Genomic DNA, 27,541 nt, shown 5'->3' with positions numbered 1-27,541 from the left:
TCTCCGGGCGGGCGCTACTAAAAAAAATGCTCCATTCAACCGAGATGATTCTATAGTCTCCCCTCAGATCCATCGAAAGGCGCCCCTCTTTTCCATTAAGCCGAACGTCTGTCAAAAATCATTAGTAATCACGTGACAGGAGCAGGAGCGAAGATCAACTATTTGTGCTCCTCTAATTGAGTTTAAATATACTGCAGTAATTATGCTGAAGTTTTTTTTACAGTTCGTTGATGTACTGATATGGTTTTATGTAAATTTTAAAAATACAAAACATAGTCGTTATGGAATAGATATACCTAGTGAGAGCCAAAAGAAAATGAATAAAAAAGTCTAGGCTTCAACCATTTCTCTTAATCTTCTGATGGTAGATCTAACGGTAGCGGCAGCTGCTGTAGAAACAGTATAAGCACCACCGGCAACGGTCTTCTTACAAGAAGAACAAGACCAAATACCAGCTGCACCTCTCTTAACAGTCTTCTTACCACAGAAGGAACAGTCATATCTGGCATGTTGTTGGATTTCCAACTTCTTGACCTGTCTTCTCAATGATGAACCATAACGGACACCGTATTTACCTGTGATACCGACCTTCTTTGTTCTCTTAGCCCTGTAAAAAAAATAAGATGGTAATATTTGTTAGTAAACTAAAAACTTGCCCAATAATTGATTTGATGTAGTCATATTGAGTTTTGGTAAGCAATTGGTGAGGTTGCGTCAAGAATCGTTACTGCCATATCTTGCCTTTTTTCATTCCTCTCAGCTGCGAAATTTCGTGGTTCATCAATTCCAGTACTATCTATTCATTCAGTTCAAGCTTACCATATATTCCAGCTAACTCCAATATGATAACATTCAGTCATCCAATTCTTTAATTTTGATTGCATACATTTTTTTTGCTTGGTTGTGTATCCTTTTTTATTCTGTTGTATTTAAGTAATGAATAACCGTACAAGTGTAATGGCAGTAATATACATTGATTCTCAAATGAAATTCCAAATTTTTCAAACTAGTCCTCCTAGGCAAGTCGGAACTCTCCCAATGGGCCTGAGTTTCCTGTCGGAAAGGTAATATATCATCATAAACGAATGCGCGATTCAATCGAAAGACTAAAAATCTTGCGCTAAACTACACCTGACACCAAAAAAAGAGAAACGTAATTGACATGTATGGGTTAAACAGGATGTATGGATGGAGAGCTAGGATAAAATGGGCAGCAGGAGGTGGGCGGCTAAAGAAAAGTAGTGATAGTGACTAAAAGCCATAAACATCACCCATAGAATGCACCATAGCGCGTACAGCACAATACTAGCCGCAAGAAAATGAAAAAGAAATTCGTATCATATGTTATCTACACATTCTTGTTTTCTTATCCTTATTCGCCACGGCCCGTATGGGGTTGGAGTAATTTGGCCAATGTTATCCCTCACGGCAGTTTTGTACATATTTTCAGTAAAAAAAGGGGGAGGGGGAGAGATTATGCTCGCAACAAGAATACGGATGTCAAAAGAACCTCAAGATGTTCCCTGAGTGACAGTAAATGCCGCGCTTACATTTTCAGAGAATTTAGAAAACGTACGGCTAACTACTGTACCTCAAAAGCATAAAATAATGATGTTGATCAAGACAAGTAGGCGTTGCATCTACAAAACGTGGGTAGAAAAAAGGTGAGCGCCAACACTATATAAGGACTGTCCCTGAATATATTCTTGTAAAGAAAAAGGGTCTTGTGTCGTTGATCTTATATTTATGTGGCTAACAGTGATCCATAACGTCTAATTTAAAAAATTAGAACGTTTATTAGCCAATTTAGGGAACCAAGACTATTTATTAGTTAGTTTAAGGAAAGAATGCGTACTTGATTATTGGCGTCCCGCGTACCTCCGCGGCGATAAGGAGAAACTAAGGAAGAAAGGAATTTTCCCTGTCCGATGATAGTCCCCCCGAGCAAGAGATCGTCGGCGAGCAGATGTAAAAAAAAAATCTTTAAACACTGAATTTATTTATCAAACGTACCCTTATTACCCTCGTGTCAAGCAGATGACAAAAACTTTGGTTGAAATTAACGTAGTTATGTTAGGAAAGTTACCATGACTGAAAAGTTACCGTTAATTTGAATTCTATCAAGTAATAAAGCCGACCGACAAACGCAAATGCTCAGAGAGTCCGGCAGTAATTGCGTGTGTAGCGTAGCTATACAAGCCGCTAGATAAAGCTTATTGTTGATGTCATCCAAAATTACACCTTTTTTATAAAGAGCTGCAGGCTCCTCTCTCTCTCAACATCTTGTAGTACTTTGAAATTGAGCAGCAAAGGGCAAACGATAAAACGTTATGTTGCTACGGTGTTATAGTAGCCGTAAAGTGTGTAAGCATGTGATACTACTACCTTCATGCTGCGTTGGAGAAAAAATGCGTATACCTTTGTTTACTTTTCGTCCTCGGAGTTTAAGAAAACGCGCATTGCGTCGTGCCGTGCCCGCAGCAGGGGGCACCAGGTTTGGGGGTGGAAGACACAACAACAAAAGCTGCGTCATGCTGGCTTCTTGGGGCCGTCTAAAATACGCAGGGAATTAAAGTTTTTTTGTGTGCCTTTAAATGCACGCAAAACTTTATTGATTACTCAGAAAGATAACGGAGAGCTCAGAAAAGCTCTTAATTGCCTATCCTGGATCCGGAACACAGATCTAATGTACTGTTTGGGTAAGGAAGTGTCATATATGTCTGCAAAGGGACTAGAGAAAGATACTTAGTTACATAAGCCGAAAAACCGGAATTACTGACACACCATTTTTTTTCCTGCAGCCCCATATCCCTCTTCGAGGGGAAGGATCAAAGGCGCTTAGCCCAAACATGGTGATCCACCGTGGAAGAAAGGAGTTACAGAACCCCCAGCCACATAACACAGCCAATTAGTTTTCTGTATCAGGAAATGTGATTGATTGCGCATTTTTGGCTGCAGAATAATACATCGATGAGAGCTAGAGCATCCTTTGGTAGTATTAGTCCGATTTAAAGTTAGCAGATCAATGATTTCGTAGTACGTTTTAAAGGGAGGGCTTATCCATGAGTGATTGCGTTTACAAAATTTTGTGTGAAGTCATAATAGTCAATCTAAAATTAAACAGACAACAACAACAACGCATAATTAATATATCCTAGCCCCAATACCTTTTTCTCTCATTGTAATATACTACTAAATTGGGGTCGGATGTTTACGATCTCATTTCTTGCCTGTTTACCTTGATATAACTTTTCCTCTTTTATGTATTTAAAGCCAGTAAATTATCTTGTACTCTTAGTGTTTTCTTCAGAATATTTCCCCTATAGTTCTTTATTCTTGCTTTTTTTACGTATTAGAATTTCCGTATACCATAGTTACTTCGTGAAATAGATAAAAAAATCGACTATATTATTACGGTTTATTTTACATTAATACATTATAAATAAATCAATAATATCGTTTGAGACCAAGATTATAGTAAACATTGTCGTTAGATCGCCTTCATAGAAAAATAGAAAAAGATTCCTGTTCCCATTTTTGGTGAAAAAGGAAAAACATCAAATAAAAGAGACGCTTTTTATTCTCCCACAAACAAAATGCAAGCAGGTGTCCGTGGAAAACTTCACGCTGCCTTAGAAGACGGGTTTTCCCTCTTCCCTTTCGAACAACAACCACAACAACCACAACAAACAAATATTTATTATGACACAACGATCAATCAAGAAGATCGCCCTTGTTTTTCTTTTGGGTCTACAATCTCCCCTAGGAGTTGGCATTTTGAAAAATCGGACAATATTCCTTCTTCTCAACTACAGCACTTGGTTCACACACAACCAATACATTTAATCAATCCTCAGATTTTATTCAATGAAGAATTTCTGAATTTGGAAAATATTGATTCTCAGCCTCTTTCCAAAGAAAAGAAAACTACAAAGGGCAGCATATCGACAGCTGCACCTGGAAAAAGAAAGAAGAGCTCCGGCAGTACCAGATCCTCTTCATTGTCATCTCTTTTTTCTAATGATGAAACCGCATCCACGTTTAATTCATCATTCAACAACCATGATAACTTCCAAAAGAATAACAGAAATGACAATGATATCGATATGAGCGACACAATGAAATATGAAACTAATACAAATCTACAAAAAAATATCAAAATATTCCAAGAAAATTTCGAATTCAATGAATTCTTATATGCACAAGACTTCTACCCATATACAACAAACTATACCTATTCAAAACCCACAAATATCCACGATTCGATTAATTCCAAAAACACGGATTTATATTCCAAATATCAAGATCACTCTCTACCTCATATTGAAAATATACACTCATTTAATAATCGTTACTATAGCAACAATAAAAGCACTAATTGTAATTACAATAATAATACCAACAATAATATCAATGCCTCCAATAACGGTTATGAGGCAGATCCATTTATAGACGAACCTCAAGTGCCATCTTACTATTACCCATTAGAAATTGCCTTCGACGTTGAAAAATCACCACCACCATCACTACAAAAGTTAAATTCGGAAGAATTAGAATTCCTGAAAAAGCTGAACTCCAAACTGTCAAGATATGCTGCTGCTTACTCCTTCAGCGCTTCTAATGATCAAGATTATTACGACAAGGTCAGGTTTCAAGAAATATCCTACAAATTTAGTAAAACCTATTCTTAATTCTCGAAAAGTAATACACCTTCCCCCCTTCCACACTTCTTCATCCCATTGTCTCACTCAAATTGCTAAGAATTTGTGTCTTTGCATGTATATATATTGTATACAAGTATATATATGTATTCAATGTCTCAAGCTCCATGACATAATACCGCACCATTATTAGCCTTATCGTATGTCGCGATGAGGAAGGAGATTCATTTAAATCTTGAAAATATCTTCGTAGCATATAATACGACATAAATCTTGAGAAAGTACATCACCAAGGCCTACTTTGTTAAACCGCACCATCGTTTTGCTTTGCATTCTTTCTTCCTTTTGGCACAGTAAGCATATTATAATTTCTCTAGATGAGCTCCAGTGAAGACGAAGACGACAAGTTCTTGTATGGTTCCGATTCTGAACTAGCATTACCTTCATCTAAACGATCCAGAGATGACGAAGCAGAGGCAGATGCCGTCAATAATCCTGATATAGTTAAGAGACAAAAATATGACTCTCCCGAGGAAGAGATTCCAGCCACCGCCAAAGACGACCTTTCTGATGAAGATATATACTCTGACTTGTCAGAAGACGATAGTGATTCTGATCTAGAGGTTATCATAAGTTTGGGCCCTGATCCTACTAGGTTAGATGCAAAGCTGCTGGATTCTTATTCTACCGCGACAACATTTTCAAGCAAAGACATAATTAGCGTAGCTACTGATGTATCCACTACCATTACAAAAGCATCGGATGAAAGTTTAATAACAGAAGGGGAAGCAAATCAAGGCGTAACGACGACAACCTCAAAAGCTACAGAGAGCGATGGAAATGTACCGAAAGCAATGGTTGGTTCCATAGACTTAGATAAAGAGGGAATTTTTGATAGCGTCGGCATAACGACAATAGATCCCGAAGTGCTAAAGGAAAAACCTTGGAGGCAGCCAGGAGCCAATATAAGTGATTATTTCAATTATGGGTTTAATGAATTTACCTGGATGGAGTATTTACATAGACAGGAAAAGCTACAACAAGATTATAATCCTAGGAGGATCCTAATGGGCCTATTATCCCTCCAACAGCAGGGAAAATTGAACTCTGCGAACGATACAGATTCAAACATCGGTAATATGATTGACAACAACAACAATGTTAATAATGCAAATATGTCCAATATGAACAGTAATATGGGTAATAGTATGTCTGGAACACCAAACCCTCCTGCTCCACCGATGCATCCAAGCTTTCCACCGTTACCTATGTTTGGCAGTTTCCCACCATTTCCCATGCCAGGTATGATGCCGCCCATGAACCAACAGCCTAATCAAAATCAAAACCAAAATTCGAAATGAAATTAAATCTGTGGAATTGAAATAGAGATATATCGTCCATGATTCACGTATTTACTCAATTATTATATGTAACTAATTTTTAAACTAAAGTCTTCAATCACCAGATTATACGCCGTTTTTTTTTCTACTGCTATCCTTCACTTTCTAATTAGAATCCTACTTTAACTGGTAACTAGTTGTTTTTTCCTTTTCCCCTATAGCCAACTTTTCACAATACTTTTTCACCCAAGGTTGATGGAAAACATTCAACTCAACAACTTCCTGGAGCTTATTATACCAATCACTTTTCTCCTCATTAGAGCATTCCGCATTAAATGTAATTCTTTCACCGTCGTCAAATACTAGCTGGAAGCATTCATTAAAGAGCACCCAATCTGTGAAATTCCTTTGCCCCCCATCGTCTGCCTGGATGTCTTCATTATGTAGTACTTTCGTAACTTTCAACAGATTAATGTCGATCTTAGCCTTCCTGGAGATTTCATGGTAACCAGAAAGCTGCGAGCCATGCAATTTGAAAAACCTGTTTTCTATTTTTCCTTTCAAATCACCACCATCCTGCAATAAATATCCTTCTTTATAAATATTTTGTTGCAACTTGTATTTGGAAATTATCTTACGGACTAACGAAAATTGTTTGGGAAATTGTTCAAAGGCAGAAGTTCTTCCCAAGAAACACGCTTCCACATTCAACGAGGCCACTTTGTGAGGTGCCCTGCGTGGCAATTCGTACAGCTTTTTTGAGCCGTGAATTTTATCTGCGATTCTGCTCCACTTATTAATCATATCATAACGCATATGGTTGTTATTGAATGCCACGTTATTCAGAAATTCATCATCAATTTCGATTTCACAACGGGCAAATGAACCGTCTTGTGCAAACAAATAATCCCATTCATCCTGTTTAGCTTTTTTCTGCACATACTTCTTTTCAAATTTATACTTTGTCTTTCCAAAAAAACTTTTACCGACAGGCACCTTGTCTACTACTTCGACCAATTCATGTCGAGGCCTCTCATATTTGCATTTCAATGTAATAACACATTTTTTGTAGCCGTCTCTTTCGGAAGAAGCAGAGGAGGAATCGCCTTTTTTTATAAAATCTATAGGCAATTCGAATTCCTTATCGATCCTGATGTTACCGTCATATGGAAGGGACTCCCAGGGTGTCTGAATGACATTTTCTCCATTATCAAAAACAATAGCATACGATCCTCTATGACTCTTGGTGCCGTATAATGCAAGGGTGGAAATGGCCTTTATACTTAGATAAAGCGTTCCCATATCTGGAAAATCTTCTTTAGAATCTTGTGGTTCTTCAAGTTGGGTATTTATTTCTTCCTTTGTCTCAGCATTTGCTTTCGCTTGGGTTAACGGTGGAGGTGTAGCTTGTTTTAAATCATCAGTCTCCCCCCGCTTCACTGGCTCTACTTCCTCCTCAGACTTGACGTTTATTCCATCATTGGTTTGTTTGTTTCCAGCTTTCACTACTTTGAAAGGACTGCTGATATGTCGTTTTACTGGACTTATACTTATACTACGAGTTGGGGTACATGGGGTCATTTCATCTTCTTCGAAATCGTCGAACATGTTCAAAGTGATGGCATCACTATTGGTCATGCCCTCCGGAGGAGAGTCAGTGTCGCTGAAACTTGCTTCATACCCTCTAATGCTTGCAGCTAGCGCAATTGAAACATCTTTAACTGGTGTCTTCAGCGTTCCAATCCCCAAACCAGTCCGGGGCTCATTTATACGTTCTTCTTTATTTTTTTCCAATTCTGTGTCATTTTTAGTATCTGATTCTAATAATTTTTGAAGGACATCTGGGGCAATAGGTTGCTTTCTTATGGAAGGCGGCGGTTTTAGTTCGTAATTACTTTCCCAAAGAGAGTTGAAACTTTTCTTTGAACTGTCCTTTTGGAAACTGGCTGAATCATCTGGTCCATAATTGAAGGATGTGGAATCATGATCTAACGCATCTAGAAAATTAGCAAAATCCTGACCCAATTCCCCATCGATGGATAAAGATAGTAAATCGCTTCTATTAAAAGTTATATCCCCCGCACTTTCTATTTCCCGGATGGAAACTCTAGTTTCATCCTGAGTATTCGTTGACAATTTTTGTTCATCAGGACTTACTTCTGTTGTGATTTCTTGTTCGCTTAGCTGCGTGTTTAATGGAATATTTTCACTTTCTTGCGACTGTTCTTCCTCCAAAATATGATTTTGAAAGCCAGAGTCTTCGCCGTGAAGTTTCATAACACTTGGCCTTATGAACGGGGTGAGACCCTTTTGAGTTCTTATATTATCTTGAATCCTTTTAGATATGAGTGTATTTCTTCTCATAGGGTCCAATGCATTCCATTCACTATTGTTTAAGATGTAATCTTCGCTGTCATAATAATTCAATGACGATACTCTACTTTTTGGATTGTAAATCCTACTCCTGCTCACTATCCTAGGTTTGAATTTAAAGGATGTTGGGCCATTTTCCCTCTTGGAATCGATCGTGGATGCAGTGGTAACGGTGGACTGTTGCGAAAATTGAGAATTCGCGATGGATTCTGGTGAAGTAGATTTGATTTCTTCTTCTTGGATATGCCATATAGAAATGTAATCTGACGGTTTCATGGATCTGGTTAAGTCAATGGAATCATTAGAGGTATCATTTTCATCTGTAAATGGCTCGTTGAATTGAATTGCTTCCCATCTTGGCAGGGGTGGTAAAAGGGGAACGTGGTCTTGCTCTCCCTTTTCTTCGATTTTATTATATTCATTTTCATTTTTCTCGTTTTCAATGTTCTCATCCTTAATTTCAGCTTCCCTCTCTTCGACTCTGTCTTCACGGTAATTATCAATTACCGACAGATTTTCAGATAATGATGACGGAAAGTGCTCTTCTGCACAGCTTTTTGCTAGTGGATTATTCACTTTAGCGATTCCTTTATGGTCAAAATCACTTTCTCTGTCATATATTCTGTTATCTTCTAAACTGTTTGCTACTTGTCTTGGCTGATTCTCCTCTGCTTGAACAGCCTCGTGTTCCACCTCATCACCACAGTTTCCATAGGATTCATTTTCGATATTTAGTCCAGTATATCTTTCTTCTGAAGCATCCTTTTGATGGGTTATTACCGGTTGTTTATTTTCATGCTCACTTTCTTGATCAAGCTTTTTGATACCCCGGTTTTCTTGTCTCATTACTTTATAGTCAGCAATGTAACCTTCCTCTGATTTTGTAGATGTTGAAACATCTGCGTCGGTTCCTTTTTCGTCTTTCCATATGTCATCAGATTTAGTATCAACATCTTTGAATTTGGATTCATTGTGCCCCAGAGAGGCTTTCCGTGAAAAGTCTTCAACATTGGTATTGGGCTCATTATTACGGTATATGACGGACGTAGTGTCGTTTTCGCCCAAAAAATCTACAGGCTCCTTGTTGTAGCATTCGCTAAGAACTTTTTCCTCATCGAAAATATCATTGACATGTTCCATATTCTGTTGTAGCTCCTGCACTACATCATTTTCAATAAGCGCATCTGTATCAGTAGTTAATGGATTATCCTGGCCAAAACCAGTCTCCGGCAGATTCATTGAAATATTCAAATCTTCCACAGAGGCCGTTGGCGATTTTGAATCCGAATGTGATTTACTATTAATGTTCAACAATTTACTTGAAAGGCTACACTTCCCATCGACTGGTGTCATTTCGGGGGTAGATGACATATAACATGGTAGTTCTGGAATTGTTTTCGTGTTTAGTTCTTGCTCTGTACTATCTACCGAGGTGTCAGATAATAACCCCTTGTCAGATTCATTGGAATTTAATGTGAAATCGAGATTGAGCTTATTAATCGACACAGCGTTCGTTATCGGAATCCTTGATGGTGAGTGTAATATTTGAGGTGACTGCGTCAAGCGTGTGTATGCATCATCTTCTTCCTCTTCATCTTCGTCATCATAATTCGTTTCAATTTCGATAGAACTTCTGTGAATGGGTGATTCTGGATACGACAGCAGCGGTTGCGTGGATTTCAAAGTAAATTTGAGTGGAGAGCTGCTAAGTTTTGCTGGCTTTTCCTCATCGCAAGCCAACTTGTCTATATCTTGGGCCATATTTTTCAGATTATTAAGTACTTTGGGTGAACTGGCATGATAAAGTGAGCCATTGGAAACTGAGTTTTTAATCCGTTCCTGGTGCACCGCGACTGGGGATTCTTCAAGTTCGGAATTTACACCCAAGAGGCCCAAACTGAAGCTTTCATTGGAGATGACAGACCTTCTAGAAGGTGATCGGCCTCTACTTTTTTCCGTCGCATTCGACCTAGTATTGTGTTTGACCAACATTTCCATTGTATCGTCACCTATTTCCTGCAGCGGAAGCTTCCAATTGTTTGGTGCATTTTCAGAACCATTCTGTACCGCATTGGACTTCGTTTGTTCCATTTCATTATCTATCTCTTTCAGTAAAGAGTCTACAGTTGTCTCTGCGTCGTGCATGCTTCTGTACTTCTATTTTTTATATAACTTGATGAACTCAAATTCCTCTTGCGCAGTTTAAATTAAAGTAACCTACACGAAATCGCTTGAGTGAAGTGAAGGGATGCTTCCTTCTAAGTGCTTCCTCTGCATAAATAAACATTATTGTTTTCTCGAGGAATATTTCATTGCTGTTTACCTTTTTCTGAATCGGGTCATATATTCGTTCCTCGCGACAATGTCTCTTTTTTGTTTGGACAAATTACCCGCCGACAGTTGTGGGGGACAAAGGGGGCGTTTCTCGTAGGATGACCAATGGCGCATAGAGATGGATGGTAAAAACAATAAGAGGCACTTCGAAAGACTTGTGTGTATGTGTGAGAAAGACCGTGTGTGTCTATTTATCCCTTCTTAAGATGGATAAAAGTAAGCAGATGAACATCAACAACTTGTCCAACATCCCGGAGGTGATTGATCCTGGTATCACTATCCCAATATACGAGGAAGAATACGAGAACAATGGAGAGAGTAGTAGTGGGCAACTGCAGCAACAGCCACAAAAGCTTGGATCATATAGGTCGCGTGCGGGAAAATTTTCCAATACATTGAGTAACCTTTTGCCCTCTATCAGTGCCAAATTGCATCATTCAAAGAAAAATGGCCACGGAAAGAACGGTGCTGAGTTTTCCTCTAGCAATAATAGTTCTCAGTCTACGGTGGCGTCCAAGACACCAAGGGCCAGCCCTTCCAGAAGTAAGATGATGGGAAGCTCCATAGACGGTGTGACTATGGACAGACCCGGTAGTTTGACCCCTCCTCAAGACATGGAAAAATTGGTACATTTTCCTGACTCGAGTAATACTTTCTTGATTCCTGCTCCCAGGGGATCTAGCGACTCGTTTAACTTACCACACCAGATCTCGAGGACAAGAAACAATACCATGTCTTCTCAGATCACTTCCATATCATCAATTGCTCCCAAACCTCGTACTTCGAGTGGAATATGGTCTTCTAATGTCAGTGCTACCGATCCCATGCAACAGCACCTTTTGCAACAGTTGCAACCTACCACAAGCAATAATACAAATAACTCAAACACTCTCAACGATTATTCGACAAAAACCGCATATTTTGACAACCTGGTAGCTACTAGTGGAAGCCAAATGGTGGATAATAAGATGAGCGCGAATAACTTGGCTATCCCAAATTCTCTTTGGTCAAACACCAGACAGAGATCTCAATCAAACGCCTCTAGCATATATACAGATGCTCCACTGTACGAACAACCCGCTCGCGCCAGTGTTTCATCGCATTATACTATTCCAACACAGGAATCTCCATTGATTGCTGATGAAATCGATCCGCAATCTATTAACTGGGTAACAACGGACCCCACCGTACCATCAATAAACCAAATATCCAACCTTTTACCCACTAATACCATCTCAATTTCAAACGTTTTTCCTCTGCAGCACCAGCAACCGCAATTAAATAACGCGATAAATTTAACAAGCACTTCCTTGGCAACGTTGTGCTCCAAATATGGTGAAGTCATATCTGCTAGAACTTTGAGGAATTTAAACATGGCTTTAGTTGAATTTTCTTCTGTAGAAAGTGCCGTAAAAGCCCTAGATAGTTTACAGGGCAAGGAGGTCTCTATGATTGGAGCACCAAGTAAACTTTCATTTGCCAAAATCTTACCCATGCATCAACAGCCCCCACAGTTTCTTCTCAATTCTCAAGGCCTGCCATTGGGTTCGGAAAACAGTAATTTGCAACCACAGCCTTTATTACAAGAGCAATTATTCAATGGATCTGTGACTTTCCAACAACAGGGAAATGTCTCCATACCCGTATTCAACCAACAATCTCAACAACCACAGCACCAAAACCACAATTCAGGTTCAGCTGGCTTTGGCAATGTCCTCCATGGCTATGGTAATAACAATAATATGCATGGCAACAACAATAACTCTGCAAATGAAAAAGAACAATGCCCCTTTCCGCTACCACCACCTAACGTTAATGATAAAGAGGATTCGCTAAGAGAGATCATCGAACTTTTCAATGCAAAGGCCGATGAATACCAAATCAATTCATTGATAAAAAAATCTCTGAACCATAGAGGAACTTCCGACACCCAAAACTTTGGCCCTTTACCAGAACCATTGTCTGTTAGAGAGTTTGATCCACCTAAATTACGCGAATTGCGAAAATCAATCGACTCCAACTTATTTTCCGACTTAGAAATCGAGCAGTTGGCTATTGCCATGCTTGATGAGTTACCGGAATTAAGTTCAGATTACTTGGGTAACACCATTGTTCAAAAGTTGTTCGAGCATTCATCAGATATCATTAAAGATATCATGCTAAGGAAAACAAGCAAATACTTAACTTCTATGGGTGTTCACAAAAACGGAACATGGGCATGCCAGAAAATGATCACCATGGCTCATACTCCAAGACAAATCATGCAAGTAATGCAAGGAGTTAAGGACTACTGTACTCCATTGATCAATGACCAATTCGGAAATTACGTTATTCAGTGCGTTTTGAAATTTGGGTTCCCCTGGAACCAGTTCATTTTCGAAAGCATAATAGCCAATTTTTGGGTTATTGTTCAGAACAGGTATGGTGCAAGGGCAGTTAGAGCTTGTTTAGAGGCACACGACATTGTTACTCCAGAACAATCAATAGTCTTGAGTGCAATGATTGTTATATATGCTGAATATCTAAGCACTAATAGCAATGGGGCGTTGCTGGTAACATGGTTTTTAGACACTAGCGTTTTACCCAACAGACATTCTATCTTGGCGCCAAGATTAACAAAAAAAATTGTTGAGTTATGTGGTCATAGATTAGCTTCTTTAACTATTTTGAAGATTTTGAATTACAGAGGCGACGATAACGCTAGAAAAATCATCTTGGATTCTCTATTTGGAAACGTGAATGCACACGATTCTTCTCCACCAAAGGAATTAACAAAGCTTTTATGTGAAACAAACTACGGCCCAACCTTTGTCCATAAAGTTTTAGCAATGCCATTATTAGAAGATGACTTAAGAGCCCACATTATTAAACAGGTCAGGAAAGTACTAACAGATTCTACTCAAATGCAACCAAGCCGCCGTCTATTGGAAGAAGTCGGGCTGGCATCACCTTCAAGTACTCATAATAAGACGAAACAACAACAACAGCAGCATCACAACAGCAGCATTTCGCACATGTTTGCCACTCCTGATGCCTCTGGACAACACATGAGAGGTCTTTCGGTTTCTAGCGTTAAAAGTGGTGGATCCAAACATACCACAATGAACACCGCGGCCACCACCGGCTCTTCTGCCTCCACATTATCTCCGGGCCAGCCATTGAATGCCAATTCTGCGATGGGTTATTTTAGTTATCCTGGCGTCTTTCCTGTCAGCGGCTTTTCAGGCAACGCAAATAATGGATATGCTATGAACAACGATGACTTAAGTTCCCAGTTTGATATGCTAAACTTCAATAACGGAACTCGTTTATCATTACCACAATTGAGCCTAACTAACCACAACAACACTACTACTGAACTACTGAATAACCTTGGCTCTTCTCAAACTCATACGAATAACAACAACAACAACAACAACAACAACAACAACATGAACTATAACAACGATAGTGCCGTTTTTGAAACTATGACTTTACACTCTGCAAACTGATATCCTCTTGTTTTCTTTCTCTTCATCATCATTGGGAAGCTACACCATTTCCTTTCCATACCTGCATCCATTCAGAACTATCCAATTCACCCCCAACGGTTTTATGGGTCCGCTTCTAAAAGAAGATGAGCTAATGAATAATTTTGCATTTTCATTACCGGGGAGAAGTGTATTTCAAACCACCATATCGCGAAATTTTTTTTCTACACCCAATAATGATTAAATAGATCCATAAAATTTTATACAGTTTTTAAAAATATCATCACTTATCATCCGAAGATGAGCTAAATGGCCATCTAGTTATTATTGCTGCTATCTTTTCATCATTACCAGGGTTACCCGCAGATGAACCTTCCTTGGTGGAGACTGATTTTAAAATTTGCCTTTTAACAAATGTTGGTGATATGGTATGATTATCAATAAAGGCGTGACAAAAATACATAACCTCAAATTTGACTGTGCCTGTGTGTTACTCTCTTTTGTCCATATTCACCAGCCTTCCGGATTTATACAGTAATCCATTTTCATCTAATCGTTCTTTTTTAAGTCCGGTTTTTGAATATCAAAATCGTACTTGTGTACAACTAGCAGGGAAGATCAAAAGTTAAGGCATTGCATTTAAAGTTACATCTGTGCGAAATCTTAATTCCTCATTGATTCCGGTACATTACTTACCTTTCGTAGTGAGGCTAAACAGTTTTGCGGTTTCCTTTATACTGAGAAGGGTGTACAATGGAGCAGGATAATAACAACAACAGCGACAGCAATAGGTTGCGCGCACCTAATATGCATTCAAATTTGGGTCCTCAAGTGTGGCTGAACAGTGGTGATGATTTTGACAGCAACAACAACAACAGCAACAACAACGATAATAATAACACAAGACCACAAATGCCATCCCGAACCAGAGAAACGGCAATTTTGGAAAGAAATGCAAACGAAATTAGCGATCAAACGCTAAATAACATATTCAGGTTTGATAATGTCCAACGGGAAACCTTCTCGCCAAACAACAATGGGCAACCACTAAATCAACGTTTTTCCTTGACATTTCAACCACAACAGCAAACCGCGCTAAACGGGATCGACATAAATACTGTGAACACAAACCTTATGAATGGTGTCAATGTTCAAATAGATCAACTTAATCGATTGTTACCCAATTTGCCAGAAGAAGAACGGAAACAAATTCACGAATTCAAACTAATAGTGGGCAAAAAAATTCAAGAATTTCTGGTTGTTATAGAGAAACGTAGAAAGAAGATACTAAACGAAATTGAGCTAGATAACCTTAAACTGAAAGAGCTACGTATCGACAACTCCCCACAAGCAATTAGTTATTTGCATAAATTACAAAGAATGAGACTTAGGGCACTAGAGACAGAAAACATGGAAATTAGAAATTTAAGGCTAAAAATATTAACGATTATAGAAGAGTACAAAAAGTCATTATATGCATACTGCCATTCCAAGCTAAGAGGGCAACGAGTGGAGAATCCAACAGATAATTTCATCGTTTGGATAAACTCCATAGATACTAATGAATCATCTGACTTGAAAGAAGGGTTACAAGATCTTTCCAGATATTCAAGGCAATTTATAAACAACGTGCTTTCAAACCCATCAAATCAAAACATATCCACGAGTATGACTCGAAGGACATCCGTGTTTGCCCTAAACATGCTACCCTCGGAGATATTACACTTAATATTAGACAAACTTAACCAAAAATATGATATTGTAAAATTTCTTACCGTTTCCAAACTCTGGGCCGAAATAATTGTGAAAATACTCTATTATAGACCACACATAAACAAAAAAAGTCAACTGGACTTGTTTTTAAGGACCATGAAGTTAACTTCGGACGAAACTGTATTTAACTATCGTTTAATGATCAAAAGATTAAATTTTTCATTTGTTGGTGACTACATGCACGATGCAGAGCTTAATTATTTTGTCGGCTGTGAAAACTTGGAGAGATTAACGTTAGTGTTTTGCAAGCATATAACCAGTGTTCCAATATCGGCCGTTTTAAAAGGATGTAAATTTCTCCAAAGCGTAGATATCACTGGTATAAGGGACGTTTCTGACGACGTATTTGATACCTTAGCAACATATTGTCCCAGAGTACAAGGGTTTTATGTTCCTCAGGCAAGGAATGTAACATTTGATTCGCTGCGGAATTTTATAGTCCATTCCCCGATGTTGAAGAGAATAAAAATCACGGCAAACGATAACATGAATGACGAGTTAGTAGAATTATTAGCCAACAAGTGCCCTTTGCTTGTAGAGGTTGATATAACGTTAAGTCCAAATGTCACCGATTCTAGTTTATTAAAACTCCTCACGAAGCTAGTCCAGCTAAGAGAATTTAGAGTAACTCATAATACGAATATTACGGATAATCTTTTCCAAGAGCTTTCCAAAGTGGTTGATGATATGCCATCTTTAAGATTAATTGATCTTTCTGGATGTGAGAACATTACAGATAAAACCATTGAAAGAATTGTCAATCTGGCTCCTAAGTTACGTAATGTTTTTTTAGGCAAGTGTAGCCGAATTACAGATGCGTCGCTGTTCCAATTATCTAAACTGGGTAAAAACTTGCAGACGGTGCATTTTGGGCACTGTTTCAATATAACAGATAATGGAGTAAGAGCACTATTTCATTCATGTACAAGAATACAGTATGTGGATTTTGCGTGTTGTACAAATTTAACCAACAGAACTCTTTATGAATTGGCTGATTTACCGAAATTAAAGAGAATTGGCCTTGTAAAGTGCACACAAATGACCGACGAGGGGTTGTTGAATATGGTTTCCTTGCGGGGCAGAAATGATACTTTAGAAAGGGTACATTTATCTTACTGTTCTAATTTAACAATATATCCGATATATGAATTATTAATGTCTTGCCCCAGGCTCTCACATTTATCTTTGACTGCTGTTCCGTCATTTTTACGCCCCGATATAACGATGTATTGCAGGCCTGCGCCCTCCGACTTTAGCGAAAACCAGCGTCAAATATTCTGTGTATTTTCAGGGAAGGGCGTCCATAAACTTCGTCATTATTTAGTCAATCTAACGTCACCTGCTTTTGGACCACATGCTGACGTAAACGATGTTTTGACAAAATACATTAGATCCAAGAATTTAATTTTTAACGGCGAAACACTTGAGGATGCTCTTCGAAGGATCATCATTGATTTGAATCAAGATTCCGCTGCGATTATAGCTGCTACAGGATTAAATCAAATCAACGGTTTAAATAATGATTTTCTTTTTCAGAATATCAATTTTGAACGAATAGACGAAGTATTCAGCTGGTATCTCAATACTTTTGATGGTATTAGGATGAGCCCGGAGGAAGTTAACTCACTTTTGTTGCAAGTAAACAAGACATTTTGTGAAGACCCATTCAGTGATGTGGACGATGATCAAGATTATGTTGTGGCACCTGGTGTAAACCGGGAAATTAACAGTGAAATGTGCCATATTGTAAGAAAGTTCCATGAATTAAATGATCATATTGATGACTTCGAAGTGAATGTTGCTAGTTTGGTAAGAGTCCAGTTTCAGTTTACTGGATTTTTACTCCATGAAATGACTCAAACCTATATGCAAATGATTGAGTTGAACAGGCAAATTTGTTTGGTACAAAAAACGGTTCAGGAATCGGGCAACATAGATTACCAAAAAGGCCTTTTGATATGGCGACTTTTATTCATTGACAAATTCATTATGGTTGTTCAAAAGTACAAGCTTTCAACCGTTGTTCTGAGACTCTATCTAAAGGATAACATAACACTGTTGACCAGACAAAGAGAACTATTAATAGCACATCAAAGATCAGCATGGAATAACAATAATGATAATGACGCTAACCGAAACGCTAACAATATCGTAGGTATCGTATCGGATGCTGAGGCAAATGATGTAAATAGCAATGAAACTAATAGCGGTAACGATGATAATGAAACAGAAAATCCAAATTTTTGGAGGCAATTTGGCAATAGAATGCAAATATCACCTGATCAAATGAGGAATCTTCAAATGGGACTCCGCAATCAAAATATGGTTAGAAATAATAACAATGCAATTGATGAATCAATGCCTGACACTGCCATTGATTCTCAAATGGATGACGCATCAGGAACGCCCGATGAAGATATGTTATAATTTTATTTTATTGAATACTTGCAGTCCTATAAATGTTTTATTCTCAAAATCTCCTTTAGTACTTATTCATTATACTTACTTATTTACATATAAATACATAATGCATTCATTTAAAACTTTTTTTCCTTCACATATGTTCCCTTTTAGAATTGCAGTATCCACCAATTTACGTAAATTTCTCACGTTCACAGGAAAAGCTGTGCCGAAAGTTTCCTCAGATATCTACGATATAGCCAAACATTCTATAAATGCTTTTCATATTACAGAGAGTACAAAATTTTGGCCAATGCATCAAACTAGTTAGCTATAAAATGCCCATTTCCTTAGCAATATTGATCAATTGATCATCATCTTCCAAAGTTTCAACAAAATTTGTGGCAGTATAATAATTTTTTCTCAATATGTCCAACTTCTTATCACAGTCATCTATAAATTCACGTTTGATAGATTTCACTTTCACATTCACCCAGTTACTAAACGTCATATCCAACTCTTCACTGGGCATTTGCTTAATCAAAAAAGCGAGATCACCATCTTTGTCATTAGCTAGCGTAGCGTCATTATTGTTTATATATTTTAACAAATCATGAAAGTAATTTTTTACAAGCAGCCTATTTTCATCAATTTTAAACCATTCTCCTGTATCTGCCTCTTTTTTCCTGTTGTCCTCATTCGATGAACTAACTTTTTTAGAACCAATAACTAAATTTGAGTTTATCTCCTTTTGTTGTTCTTTTAAACGTGAATGCTCGGGACGTAAGTCCGTATTAGGCGCCAAATTATCCGCGACCGGTGGAACTGGCTCAAATCCAGGCTTAAGGACCTTTTTGATTTCTACAGTTGATGAATCAATAGGTATATCTAATCCCCTCCCCGAAAACTCTTCATCAAATAACTTTCTTGACTTGTTTTCTTGAGATGCGATCGGCGTCCCAGTCTCAAAAAATAAACCTTCATCACCTGAAGTTTCATTCTTCACAGACACATATTCCGGTGCTTTGATAGTTTCCTGCTTATTGATCAAGTACGTATCATTGATCTTATCTTTTTTAAGGCCTGAAATCTCTTCAACTGCATGTAAGCTGGGTGTGAGATTAATTTTAGGGCTTTCTATCGGCGTTGAAATAGCGCTTGAACTTTTTGATGTATGCTCAGATTGTGATGATGGTGAAAAATCTGATGATGAAAAACTTAGATTTATATTGATATTATCCAATTTTCTTTGCGTTGAAACAGCTTTTCCACTTAATGATAGCCTTCGTGGTTCTTCTGAGTTCTTCTTTGGTCTAGGAAGAACATCAGCGGAAATATTGGATGTTTCGCCATCGCTTATGTTTCGTTCCCCTTTTGGCGGTACAGTAATATTACTGGAATTACCACTCAATTTATCAGAATGTAACATATCCGAAGGTTGCCGTATATTTGACTCATTTTGATGTCGGAAATCCCCGATTCGTTTTTCTTCCTTCCCAGAGTTGTCTTCGATTAACTCATGTGTCTCTGACAGCTCTGGAGATCCACTATAGGGGACCTTATCTGTATCGACATCACCCACTTTCTGACCTACAGTTTGCGTTCTTATAAGAATATTAGTATTGTTGTCCCTACCGATGGGTTTCATACCACTGAAATATACATCTGCTTCTGAATTAACAGGAGAATTTTCGCCTTCAAAAAACGCTCCTTTTGTATCTGTCCTTTCGCCAATATTATCTTCTTGTATAACATTGTTATTATCTGAATCTATGCCCTTGAGTAAATGTGATGAAGTCGGTATAGGTATGTCAAAAGTACTATGTCCTTGGTTACTAAAGCTGAATTCATCTGTGCTGTCATCTAAAATAGCATTCTTTCTCCCCACATCTCTGTTTTTTATGATATGGCTTGTAAAATCTATAACCAGATCCTTATCTTTGTTGTCTGCACTAACGGTATTATTACTGAGGGAGTTTTGGCTATCTTCCTCATCAAAGATTTTTCTGGGCGATATTCTTTTGAACTTTCTTTTCTTTCGTATAGGAGATGATAATTGCGTCAGCTGAACATTTGAACGTTTAGCTTCTATTGCAGTTGGCGTGGAAATAATGTCTTTCTTATCAACTGCAATGTCACAATTTATATCGCCCCCATCTAATGTAATGCCCCAATTCTTCGAGTTGATTTGACCTTTTTCTTCCACAATATTCTGTTTTCCATTTTCAGCTTTTGTTCCATTAAGTACACTCATGTTATGTTGAATAACAGAGTTATTTGTTTGTTCATCATCATCATCATTAATTTGAGGAGTAGAATTCGATGAAGGTGAGTCAAACAAAGAATACTGGCTTTGAGAAGTGCTTTTCACGTCAATCACTTCTCCTTCTCTCTTTTCCTCTTGTGTGAGGGAGACCTCACAATCTTCGCCGATAGCATTAGAAATGCCAGTACTACCATTGTCATTCCTTACCCCTTCAAATCTGTTGCATGTTTGAAAGAAATGACAATTTCCATTTTGGGAAACCTTATAATGTCGCCTCATCGGATCATCATTTACTGACCAGCCTTGCAACAACTGTTTGCAATAAATACAATAACAGGCGTCATTCATGAGCGTTTTATCCATATTGGGGTTGCTTAAGCCCTCTATACTAGAGTCATAGCGTATAAGTCCTGCATTCACCATCTTTTCTATACCTAACGGATGTTCGTTTTGAGAATCATCGTGAGGCCAGTTATCCTCAAAAGTAAATTTTCTTAGGCTCACTACATCTTCATTATCTGGATCACTAAAGTACTTGTCGTTTTTCCAGTCCGAGACACCCATATGGAAGCTATAATCTGTTAATAGCTTATTACGCAAGTAGATGAGAAGGCATACTTGCTTGTTATCTGGATCAGTCAAATGTTTCCTCATTATATTGCTCAGCGTCTCAATAACGTCTTTTCTTTTGGATCGGCAATCTCTCACATTGAATGTTCGACGATGGCAATAACAACATCCTACAGAGTCCTTCTTAAGTTTGGATGTTTTAGGATCGATCACTGGATCAAAGTAAAATCCAAGCTTGGCCATTGCCTGATACGGAATCACTTTAAAACTCCATTTTAACTTCTTTTTTTCAAGTGCCACACCATCTTGGAAAGTTCTAAACCTATCTTCCAGCTTGGTCATACTATATCGTTTCTCCTTTTTATCTATTTGACCATTCATAATCCCATGAGGTATAAACAACCAACGAGTCCTCGAACGTTACACGGTTAGAACTTTAACAAAGGTGTTCAATACTAGAATAAATCTTGATCAATCTGAAAGTACTGTGGGCACACTATAACCCAGCTTACTTGATGCCTTACACGTATATGTAAAATATGTATGTGCTACTACATAATAATTAATTGTTAACATTCGTCTCGCGTGATATGTTAAAAGCGTTGGCTAGTAAAGTTATGTAAAAGACATTTTTGGATCGTTACCTAAATAAATAACTATGCATGAGTTGAAGGCATTGAAGAGCATTGGAACGAAGACGAATTTGGCAAACAGCAAATAAAACGATGTTGAAGGATTTGGTTAGAGAAAAGCTCTTGACAATTATGAATACGAAAGCGTATACTCAGTTCAATCCAGAACAATTACTTCAACTAGAAAATGAAGTGAAAATTTATATGAAAAGTGGAGACTCTGCACTAACAGAGGGAAATTATTTCTTCTTGATGGAAATGCTTTTCTATGTTTTGGTGTACCGCAACCAAGACGTCGATGCGCAAGTTGTTTATAATACCCTGAGAGACCGTCTTGGTGAAATTTCGTATAAAATGGTAATTATGAAGGCCACTTTATTGCAGATAAATGGAGACGATAAAGGCGCTATTGAATACCTGGAAAATCTGTTGAAGGATGATCTAGAGTATGAAACGGATTTCGTTACCTATGTCTCTATCGCCAAGAAATTAATAGCTATTAAGACAAGTTCCAGGAATTTGAGCCAAGAAAGTATCCTTAAAGAATTGGTTGCTCTTACAGATAAATTTCCCCTTGACGCAGAACTGTGGTGGTATGCCAGTGAGATTTATTTTGAAATGGGCCAATTTGAAAAAGCCCGTTATTGTTTGGAACAGGTCCTGTGTCTGACACCATTCAATTACGCTTGTTTTGGTAGACTAAGTGAGACTCTATATTACGAAGCTCTGCGTAGCAAAAAACAAGTTAAAGCCGAGCTCTTGAACAAGGCATTGAAGAACGCTTTGAGAAGCGTTGAGCTTAGCGAATTATACCTAAAAGGGTGGGCATTGGTTAACATCATTTCTCGCGAAATGGGACGCACTAAACAGAATGACTTGATTAAACTATCTGCATCTAAGCTAACAGAAATTTCCACGAAGTCTAACAATAGAGATAAGATCACCGCTGAACTAATTTTAAATAAAATATGAACAAAGGCCAAAATTAGGAAAAAAAAAGGATAAAAGGTGAGAGAGGATATAAAAAGCATGTTTTTTTTGTACTTTCTTCGATTCTATCACTATCATTACATAAGCGTACAACAAGCAGTATTTGAACTTGACATTTGACTATTTTTTTGAGCATTTTTTAAACCCTCTATAAAATGATTTGATCCTGCTGTAGGGTAGCCCCATAGTTCTGGTAAAGTATAATCTTTTGTATTTGAGGTATAGTTTATTATCGTAAGACATGCGTTTGAGGCAGTAATTCTTTCACGGCTGAGTTCTTTCCTCAATTTATTGTTTAGTTCGTTGATTCTTCTCAACTTCAACTGTTTTATCTTCAAGGAAAGCTGTTGTTGCTGCTGTTCCTGAGACTCTTGTAAGCGTGGAGAGTTTTGAGCTGATGACATTTTAGAGGTTTTGTGTCTGCGGTTGCTGTTATTTCAAAACTGAGAAGTGCTATCACAGAACATTCCTGTACTGCTTGTTAAATATTGCATCATATTTTTAAAGCTTGAAACAAAAGATAACAGGAATATCCGGGTAACAGAGAGTGCTCTACGGACATCGACAAAACATAATATACAGGGGAAAGTGGACGTAATTTTGAGTATGAGACCAGACCACGTGGGTTTTACACGGTATCAAGACTGCCATCAAGACTACTATCGAGCCAGAAAAGAAACAACCTCAAAAAGGTTTGCCGTTTCTTAATTGCTCTCGTTGTACTTCGTTCAAAACTGCATAATAGCTGCAAAAAAACCAATAATATAGGCATACTACTGAGTACACTGGCAGTGGCGAACGTTGAAATGCGGAAATGTATCTACTCTTTTAGCTTTTCTTGTGCGGAGGGAAATGCATTAGAATCCATTTTGACCTAGTTAATATTCAGAAGTTGATAGTTTTAGACGTATCGCCCTCTACGGAATTTATGAAAAGATGGTATTTAACGAGAGGGGGGAGCAGGCAAATGAATGTTACAAGTTAAAAGCGGGGGATAAAACAGGAACAAGATTCCAGAAAAGAACATTAGATCATCATGGAACATCCAGCATATACATTGAGTTTTTTGACTACAGCTGGTGGCCTTATGGGATACTACCGTAAAGGCTCCATTCCCTCTTTAGTATCTGGCTTGGTATTCGGTAGTGTATATGGGATTGCCGGTTACTTGCTGCATATGAACAGAGACGGTGGACTCGAAATGGCATTGGGTGCATCAACCTTGCTACTCGGTGCAGGGGTCATTAGAGGTATGCCCTCCAGGTTCACTAAACCTGTCCCTGTCGTTTTGACGGCCTTGGGTGGGCTTGGCAGTTACTACTACTATAACAAATACAAGGAATTTTACCCTTAGGGACCCGTGACATATATACAACAATATATATACACATAATATAATATTCTTTTATAAACAAAACTTTCTTTTTTTTCTCTTCGTTCATTTATTGACTATTTTCTATCATTTGCTATGGGGAAAAGGATCCTTCCTACTCAAAACGATGCAACGGTTGGAGTGAGAAAGATAAGCACGCAAAAGCCCACTTGCTATAGCACTTGCTAGGCGACACTCTAGGGCATTCAACTGCTCTTCTTCGTCCTCATTGACAGAGCTATGATGCTGTTGTATTGCCAGCAGAATCTTCAAGGGCATGATGCTTTTTCGATCATTCCCCCACTGCCAACATCGCTGTACCAATCGAGTGAAAACCACCTCTCGAAGTAGGGTGACGACAACATGCAATCCCTGCTTAAGGAAGAATCTTTCATGGTTAGCTGCCGTAGCATCATATAGCGGCAAGTTCCCTGTGATTACACTACGCACTAATGCCGGATAAACTTGGCTCAAGCGCTTACTCCTAGCAATTATACCTACTATTACCGGATGATCCCAGTTCGGATACAACCTCTTAGTCAAAAGCGCAAGCGGAATCAATAGTATCATTATCTTTTCCATTTGACTTTGCAAGACGAACTTGCCCGTAGATTCCACATATAGCATTGGACACTGCAGTAGTGCTTCATTTAAGTGGAAGAACCCGCGTTCATGATCGTTCTCCAGGCATCCGTAGTATTGACCCAGATAATAATTATACAACACTACTTGAGACTTGTGTTCCATTGCCAGACTTTTATTCAATGGTGGGATATCCAGGGCATTCACTCTGCTCTCGAGGACTTTCACTAAGTTTTTAATCATATCTTTATTCTTTAACAGATGATAGATGGAAAACTCTAGATTAGCAAACATATAACATCCAACTTTTTTATTTTCATTCAGTCTTGGGTTTCTATCATTGAGGCATATGGTAAAGCTTCTATGGATGGTACGCCCGCACCCTTCAATTGATTCTTTATTAAGCTCCCTGGATTCGTTTGCCAGAAGAATTAGTTGTTTAGCCATTACCCATAGCGGATAGATTATCCAACTGGTTTCTCTCTCTACTATTCTGTTGAAAAGTTTCAATTGTTCGTTGGCTAATTGCAGTAACTCCTCCGTGGCATTCTTGATCCGTCCTTGCTTCTTCAATGATCTCCGCTTGAAGTACTTCAATTTCAGATCTATTCCTAATTGGTAAAACCTTTGTAATCGTACACTTTCCTCATCTGTTCCCGAAGACCTTTGTAGTGTATATTTAGTCTTTTTAGGTGTTTTGATGTCATATCTGATGAAGTCAAGCAATTTGTCGTCATAGCGCTTCTCTTTAAAATAACATCCTATATCAACATCCATCGTTGGTTGTATCAAGCGTTGTTGGACTTTTCTATTCCCGTGTAAACTTTCTTCAGGCATGCTGTTAGAGCTTTATTATTTTTTTTTTCTGATATATATCGTAGCTTTTTCAAACCTAAAAACTATACTTAAGGAATGCTAGTAGACTGGCCAAAATCTATACAAAACACATCCATACCTATATCTTAAAGCCATGTCGGAAGACCAGCGTGTGATTAGTCAGCCAATTGAATTACATAAGTTGTCAATTGTCGATAAACACTCCCAAGACCAGCAGCAACAATCACATCAACAGCAACAGCAAGTGCAGTCTGGATCACAATCACCAAGGGTTACTACACCTTTAAAGCCCAAAAGGCTTGCTATACCTATATCAAGTCCGCAAAGGTCCACCACAAACCAGTCACCCGTGAGCGACCACGCAAGTCCAATTTCAACCGATCAAGACTTAATATATAAACTAGCCGCAAAACACAGAGAAATCAGTGAACTTAATTTCAAGTTAGAGGTCGCCCAAAAAGAGTTAAAACAATTAGAGTTCCAGTTCAAAGATACACTACCCCGAAACGAACAACAGAAATTGAGTAACCAGAACACAAGTGAATACCTGTCCACTTTCACCAGAAAAATTCAACAAACCTTTGTGGACGTAAATAATTCACCAAATATGCTCAAGGGTAAAAAGAGTATAAACGATTTTTTTAATAAGACCAATCGTAACGTCAATAGTAACATAAATAACCCGTTACCCAATCGTAGGCCGAACCTTTCGCCTAACCGATCACAACGTATGCAAAATGCTGCTCCCGGCCGTAGTTCAGAATCAAACTTATCACCGGCACCTCCTTCATTGCCTCCAAGGAATCCTGCAAAAAATACGAATACAACGGCCACTGCTGAGGCTAATACTCCATTCCTACAAAGAATACTTAACAAATTCAATCAAATGAATATGGAGGAGGATGAATTCGATGATCTTTTGGACAAGGGGAAAAGTAAGAAGGATAACTATTACATAAAGGAAAACTTGGGTTACGAATACGACGAAGTGCGCAGCGAGGACGAGGATGATGAAGAATTTGAACCAATGGGTGACATACCCGTTCATTTATTTAAAAGGTAGCAAATGAAAACGATTAAATGCTTTTTCACAAGACCTTTATGTGTAATATATTAATTAACATAAATACAAAGAATAAACAGCTTCACTTATGCATTCTTTTACATAGGTACCACTTTTTTTTTGCCCGATTCATGGTGCTACTGCTTTCTTTTTAAATTTTGATTGATATTTTTGAAAAAAAAGCCTTACATGTGGTCTATTTATGACTTGCTAACTGTGTTGTTAAATCAAGAATAAAGCAGTGTAAAGCCGCAACGGAAACAAAAGAAAATAGAAAAGATACTTATCTTTAGAAGGCAGGCATCATTGTTCCTTACCAACCCAACGCCTAGAAGAAAATGGCTGATGAGCTGAAGTGTTATGAAGCATTGAAAGCGGAACTAAAAAAGTCCCTCCAAGATAGGAGAGAACAAGAAGATACCTTTGACAATTTACAACAAGAGATATACGATAAAGAGACTGAGTATTTTTCACACAATAGTAACAACAATCATTCAGGTCATGGCGGAGCTCATGGGTCAAAATCGCACTACTCTGGTAATATCATAAAAGGGTTTGACACCTTCTCCAAGTCGCACCACAGCCATGCAGATTCTGCATTCGATAACAATGATCGTATTTTTTCCTTAAGCAGTGCTACATACGTGAAGCAGCGGCATGGCCAACCACAAAATGATTAGTGCGATGGCACTACGTGGATATTTGCATCACTTAACTGCCGTAGAGCATCTGGTTAAAAAAAAAGGAAGAAAAAGGAAACAATGTTGACAGGAGATCTTCAAGTTCCATACAACTGTTTACATATTAAATATTTGTTTCATTTTCATTTTTTATAAATATATGATGTTTTTATAATTATTTACTAATAAGGGCAAAAT

At 38.1% G+C, this 27,541-nt stretch overlaps 13 protein-coding genes across 13 annotated transcripts; 8 read left to right on the top strand and 5 right to left on the bottom strand.

Annotated features, from left to right (window-relative positions):
* Window positions 1-330: 330 nt before the first annotated feature.
* Window positions 331-681, bottom strand: RPL43B (60S ribosomal eL43 domain-containing protein; the record flags this gene model as incomplete). Its single annotated transcript, XM_033911462.1, has 2 exons — window positions 331-607; window positions 653-681. 2 exons carry the CDS (start codon window positions 679-681, stop codon window positions 331-333), a joined length of 306 nt encoding a protein of 101 aa, XP_033767353.1.
* Window positions 682-3,596: 2,915 nt separating this feature from the next.
* On the top strand, window positions 3,597-4,691 carry IME1 (transcription factor IME1; the record flags this gene model as incomplete). Its single annotated transcript, XM_033911461.1, has 1 exon — window positions 3,597-4,691. One exon carries the CDS (start codon window positions 3,597-3,599, stop codon window positions 4,689-4,691), a length of 1,095 nt encoding a protein of 364 aa, XP_033767352.1.
* A 347-nt stretch (window positions 4,692-5,038) lies between these two features.
* Window positions 5,039-6,022, top strand: FIP1 (cleavage polyadenylation factor subunit FIP1; the record flags this gene model as incomplete). Its single annotated transcript, XM_033911460.1, has 1 exon — window positions 5,039-6,022. One exon carries the CDS (start codon window positions 5,039-5,041, stop codon window positions 6,020-6,022), a length of 984 nt encoding a protein of 327 aa, XP_033767351.1.
* Window positions 6,023-6,178: 156 nt separating this feature from the next.
* Window positions 6,179-10,519, bottom strand: BUD4 (Bud4p; the record flags this gene model as incomplete). Its single annotated transcript, XM_033911459.1, has 1 exon — window positions 6,179-10,519. The coding sequence occupies one exon, from the start codon at window positions 10,517-10,519 to the stop codon at window positions 6,179-6,181; it is 4,341 nt and encodes a 1,446-aa protein (XP_033767350.1).
* A 395-nt stretch (window positions 10,520-10,914) lies between these two features.
* JSN1 (Jsn1p) lies at window positions 10,915-14,199 on the top strand (the record flags this gene model as incomplete). Its single annotated transcript, XM_033911458.1, has 1 exon — window positions 10,915-14,199. The coding sequence occupies one exon, from the start codon at window positions 10,915-10,917 to the stop codon at window positions 14,197-14,199; it is 3,285 nt and encodes a 1,094-aa protein (XP_033767349.1).
* A 732-nt stretch (window positions 14,200-14,931) lies between these two features.
* GRR1 (SCF ubiquitin ligase complex subunit GRR1) lies at window positions 14,932-18,378 on the top strand (the record flags this gene model as incomplete). The annotated part of the gene is made up of 1 exon (XM_033911457.1): window positions 14,932-18,378. One exon carries the CDS (start codon window positions 14,932-14,934, stop codon window positions 18,376-18,378), a length of 3,447 nt encoding a protein of 1,148 aa, XP_033767348.1.
* A 304-nt stretch (window positions 18,379-18,682) lies between these two features.
* On the bottom strand, window positions 18,683-21,568 carry BIR1 (survivin; the record flags this gene model as incomplete). The annotated part of the gene is made up of 1 exon (XM_033911456.1): window positions 18,683-21,568. One exon carries the CDS (start codon window positions 21,566-21,568, stop codon window positions 18,683-18,685), a length of 2,886 nt encoding a protein of 961 aa, XP_033767347.1.
* Window positions 21,569-21,912: 344 nt separating this feature from the next.
* EMC2 (Emc2p) lies at window positions 21,913-22,791 on the top strand (the record flags this gene model as incomplete). The annotated part of the gene is made up of 1 exon (XM_033911455.1): window positions 21,913-22,791. The coding sequence occupies one exon, from the start codon at window positions 21,913-21,915 to the stop codon at window positions 22,789-22,791; it is 879 nt and encodes a 292-aa protein (XP_033767346.1).
* A 95-nt stretch (window positions 22,792-22,886) lies between these two features.
* STE18 (Ste18p) lies at window positions 22,887-23,213 on the bottom strand (the record flags this gene model as incomplete). The annotated part of the gene is made up of 1 exon (XM_033911454.1): window positions 22,887-23,213. The coding sequence occupies one exon, from the start codon at window positions 23,211-23,213 to the stop codon at window positions 22,887-22,889; it is 327 nt and encodes a 108-aa protein (XP_033767345.1).
* Window positions 23,214-23,845: 632 nt separating this feature from the next.
* On the top strand, window positions 23,846-24,163 carry TMH11 (Tmh11p; the record flags this gene model as incomplete). Its single annotated transcript, XM_033911453.1, has 1 exon — window positions 23,846-24,163. The coding sequence occupies one exon, from the start codon at window positions 23,846-23,848 to the stop codon at window positions 24,161-24,163; it is 318 nt and encodes a 105-aa protein (XP_033767344.1).
* Window positions 24,164-24,268: 105 nt separating this feature from the next.
* SPAR_J02630 (uncharacterized protein) lies at window positions 24,269-25,600 on the bottom strand (the record flags this gene model as incomplete). The annotated part of the gene is made up of 1 exon (XM_033911452.1): window positions 24,269-25,600. The coding sequence occupies one exon, from the start codon at window positions 25,598-25,600 to the stop codon at window positions 24,269-24,271; it is 1,332 nt and encodes a 443-aa protein (XP_033767343.1).
* A 133-nt stretch (window positions 25,601-25,733) lies between these two features.
* ACF4 (Acf4p) lies at window positions 25,734-26,663 on the top strand (the record flags this gene model as incomplete). Its single annotated transcript, XM_033911451.1, has 1 exon — window positions 25,734-26,663. The coding sequence occupies one exon, from the start codon at window positions 25,734-25,736 to the stop codon at window positions 26,661-26,663; it is 930 nt and encodes a 309-aa protein (XP_033767342.1).
* Window positions 26,664-27,001: 338 nt separating this feature from the next.
* Window positions 27,002-27,343, top strand: EAF6 (Eaf6p; the record flags this gene model as incomplete). The annotated part of the gene is made up of 1 exon (XM_033911450.1): window positions 27,002-27,343. The coding sequence occupies one exon, from the start codon at window positions 27,002-27,004 to the stop codon at window positions 27,341-27,343; it is 342 nt and encodes a 113-aa protein (XP_033767341.1).
* Between the last annotated feature and the right edge of the window lie 198 nt (window positions 27,344-27,541).

Source organism: Saccharomyces paradoxus, chromosome X (assembly GCF_002079055.1).
Source record: "Saccharomyces paradoxus chromosome X, complete sequence".
In the NCBI taxonomy this organism is placed as follows: Eukaryota; Fungi; Ascomycota; class Saccharomycetes; order Saccharomycetales; family Saccharomycetaceae; genus Saccharomyces; species Saccharomyces paradoxus.
Note: the sequence above shows the minus strand (reverse complement) of the source record. Positions and strands in the feature narration are given on the sequence as shown.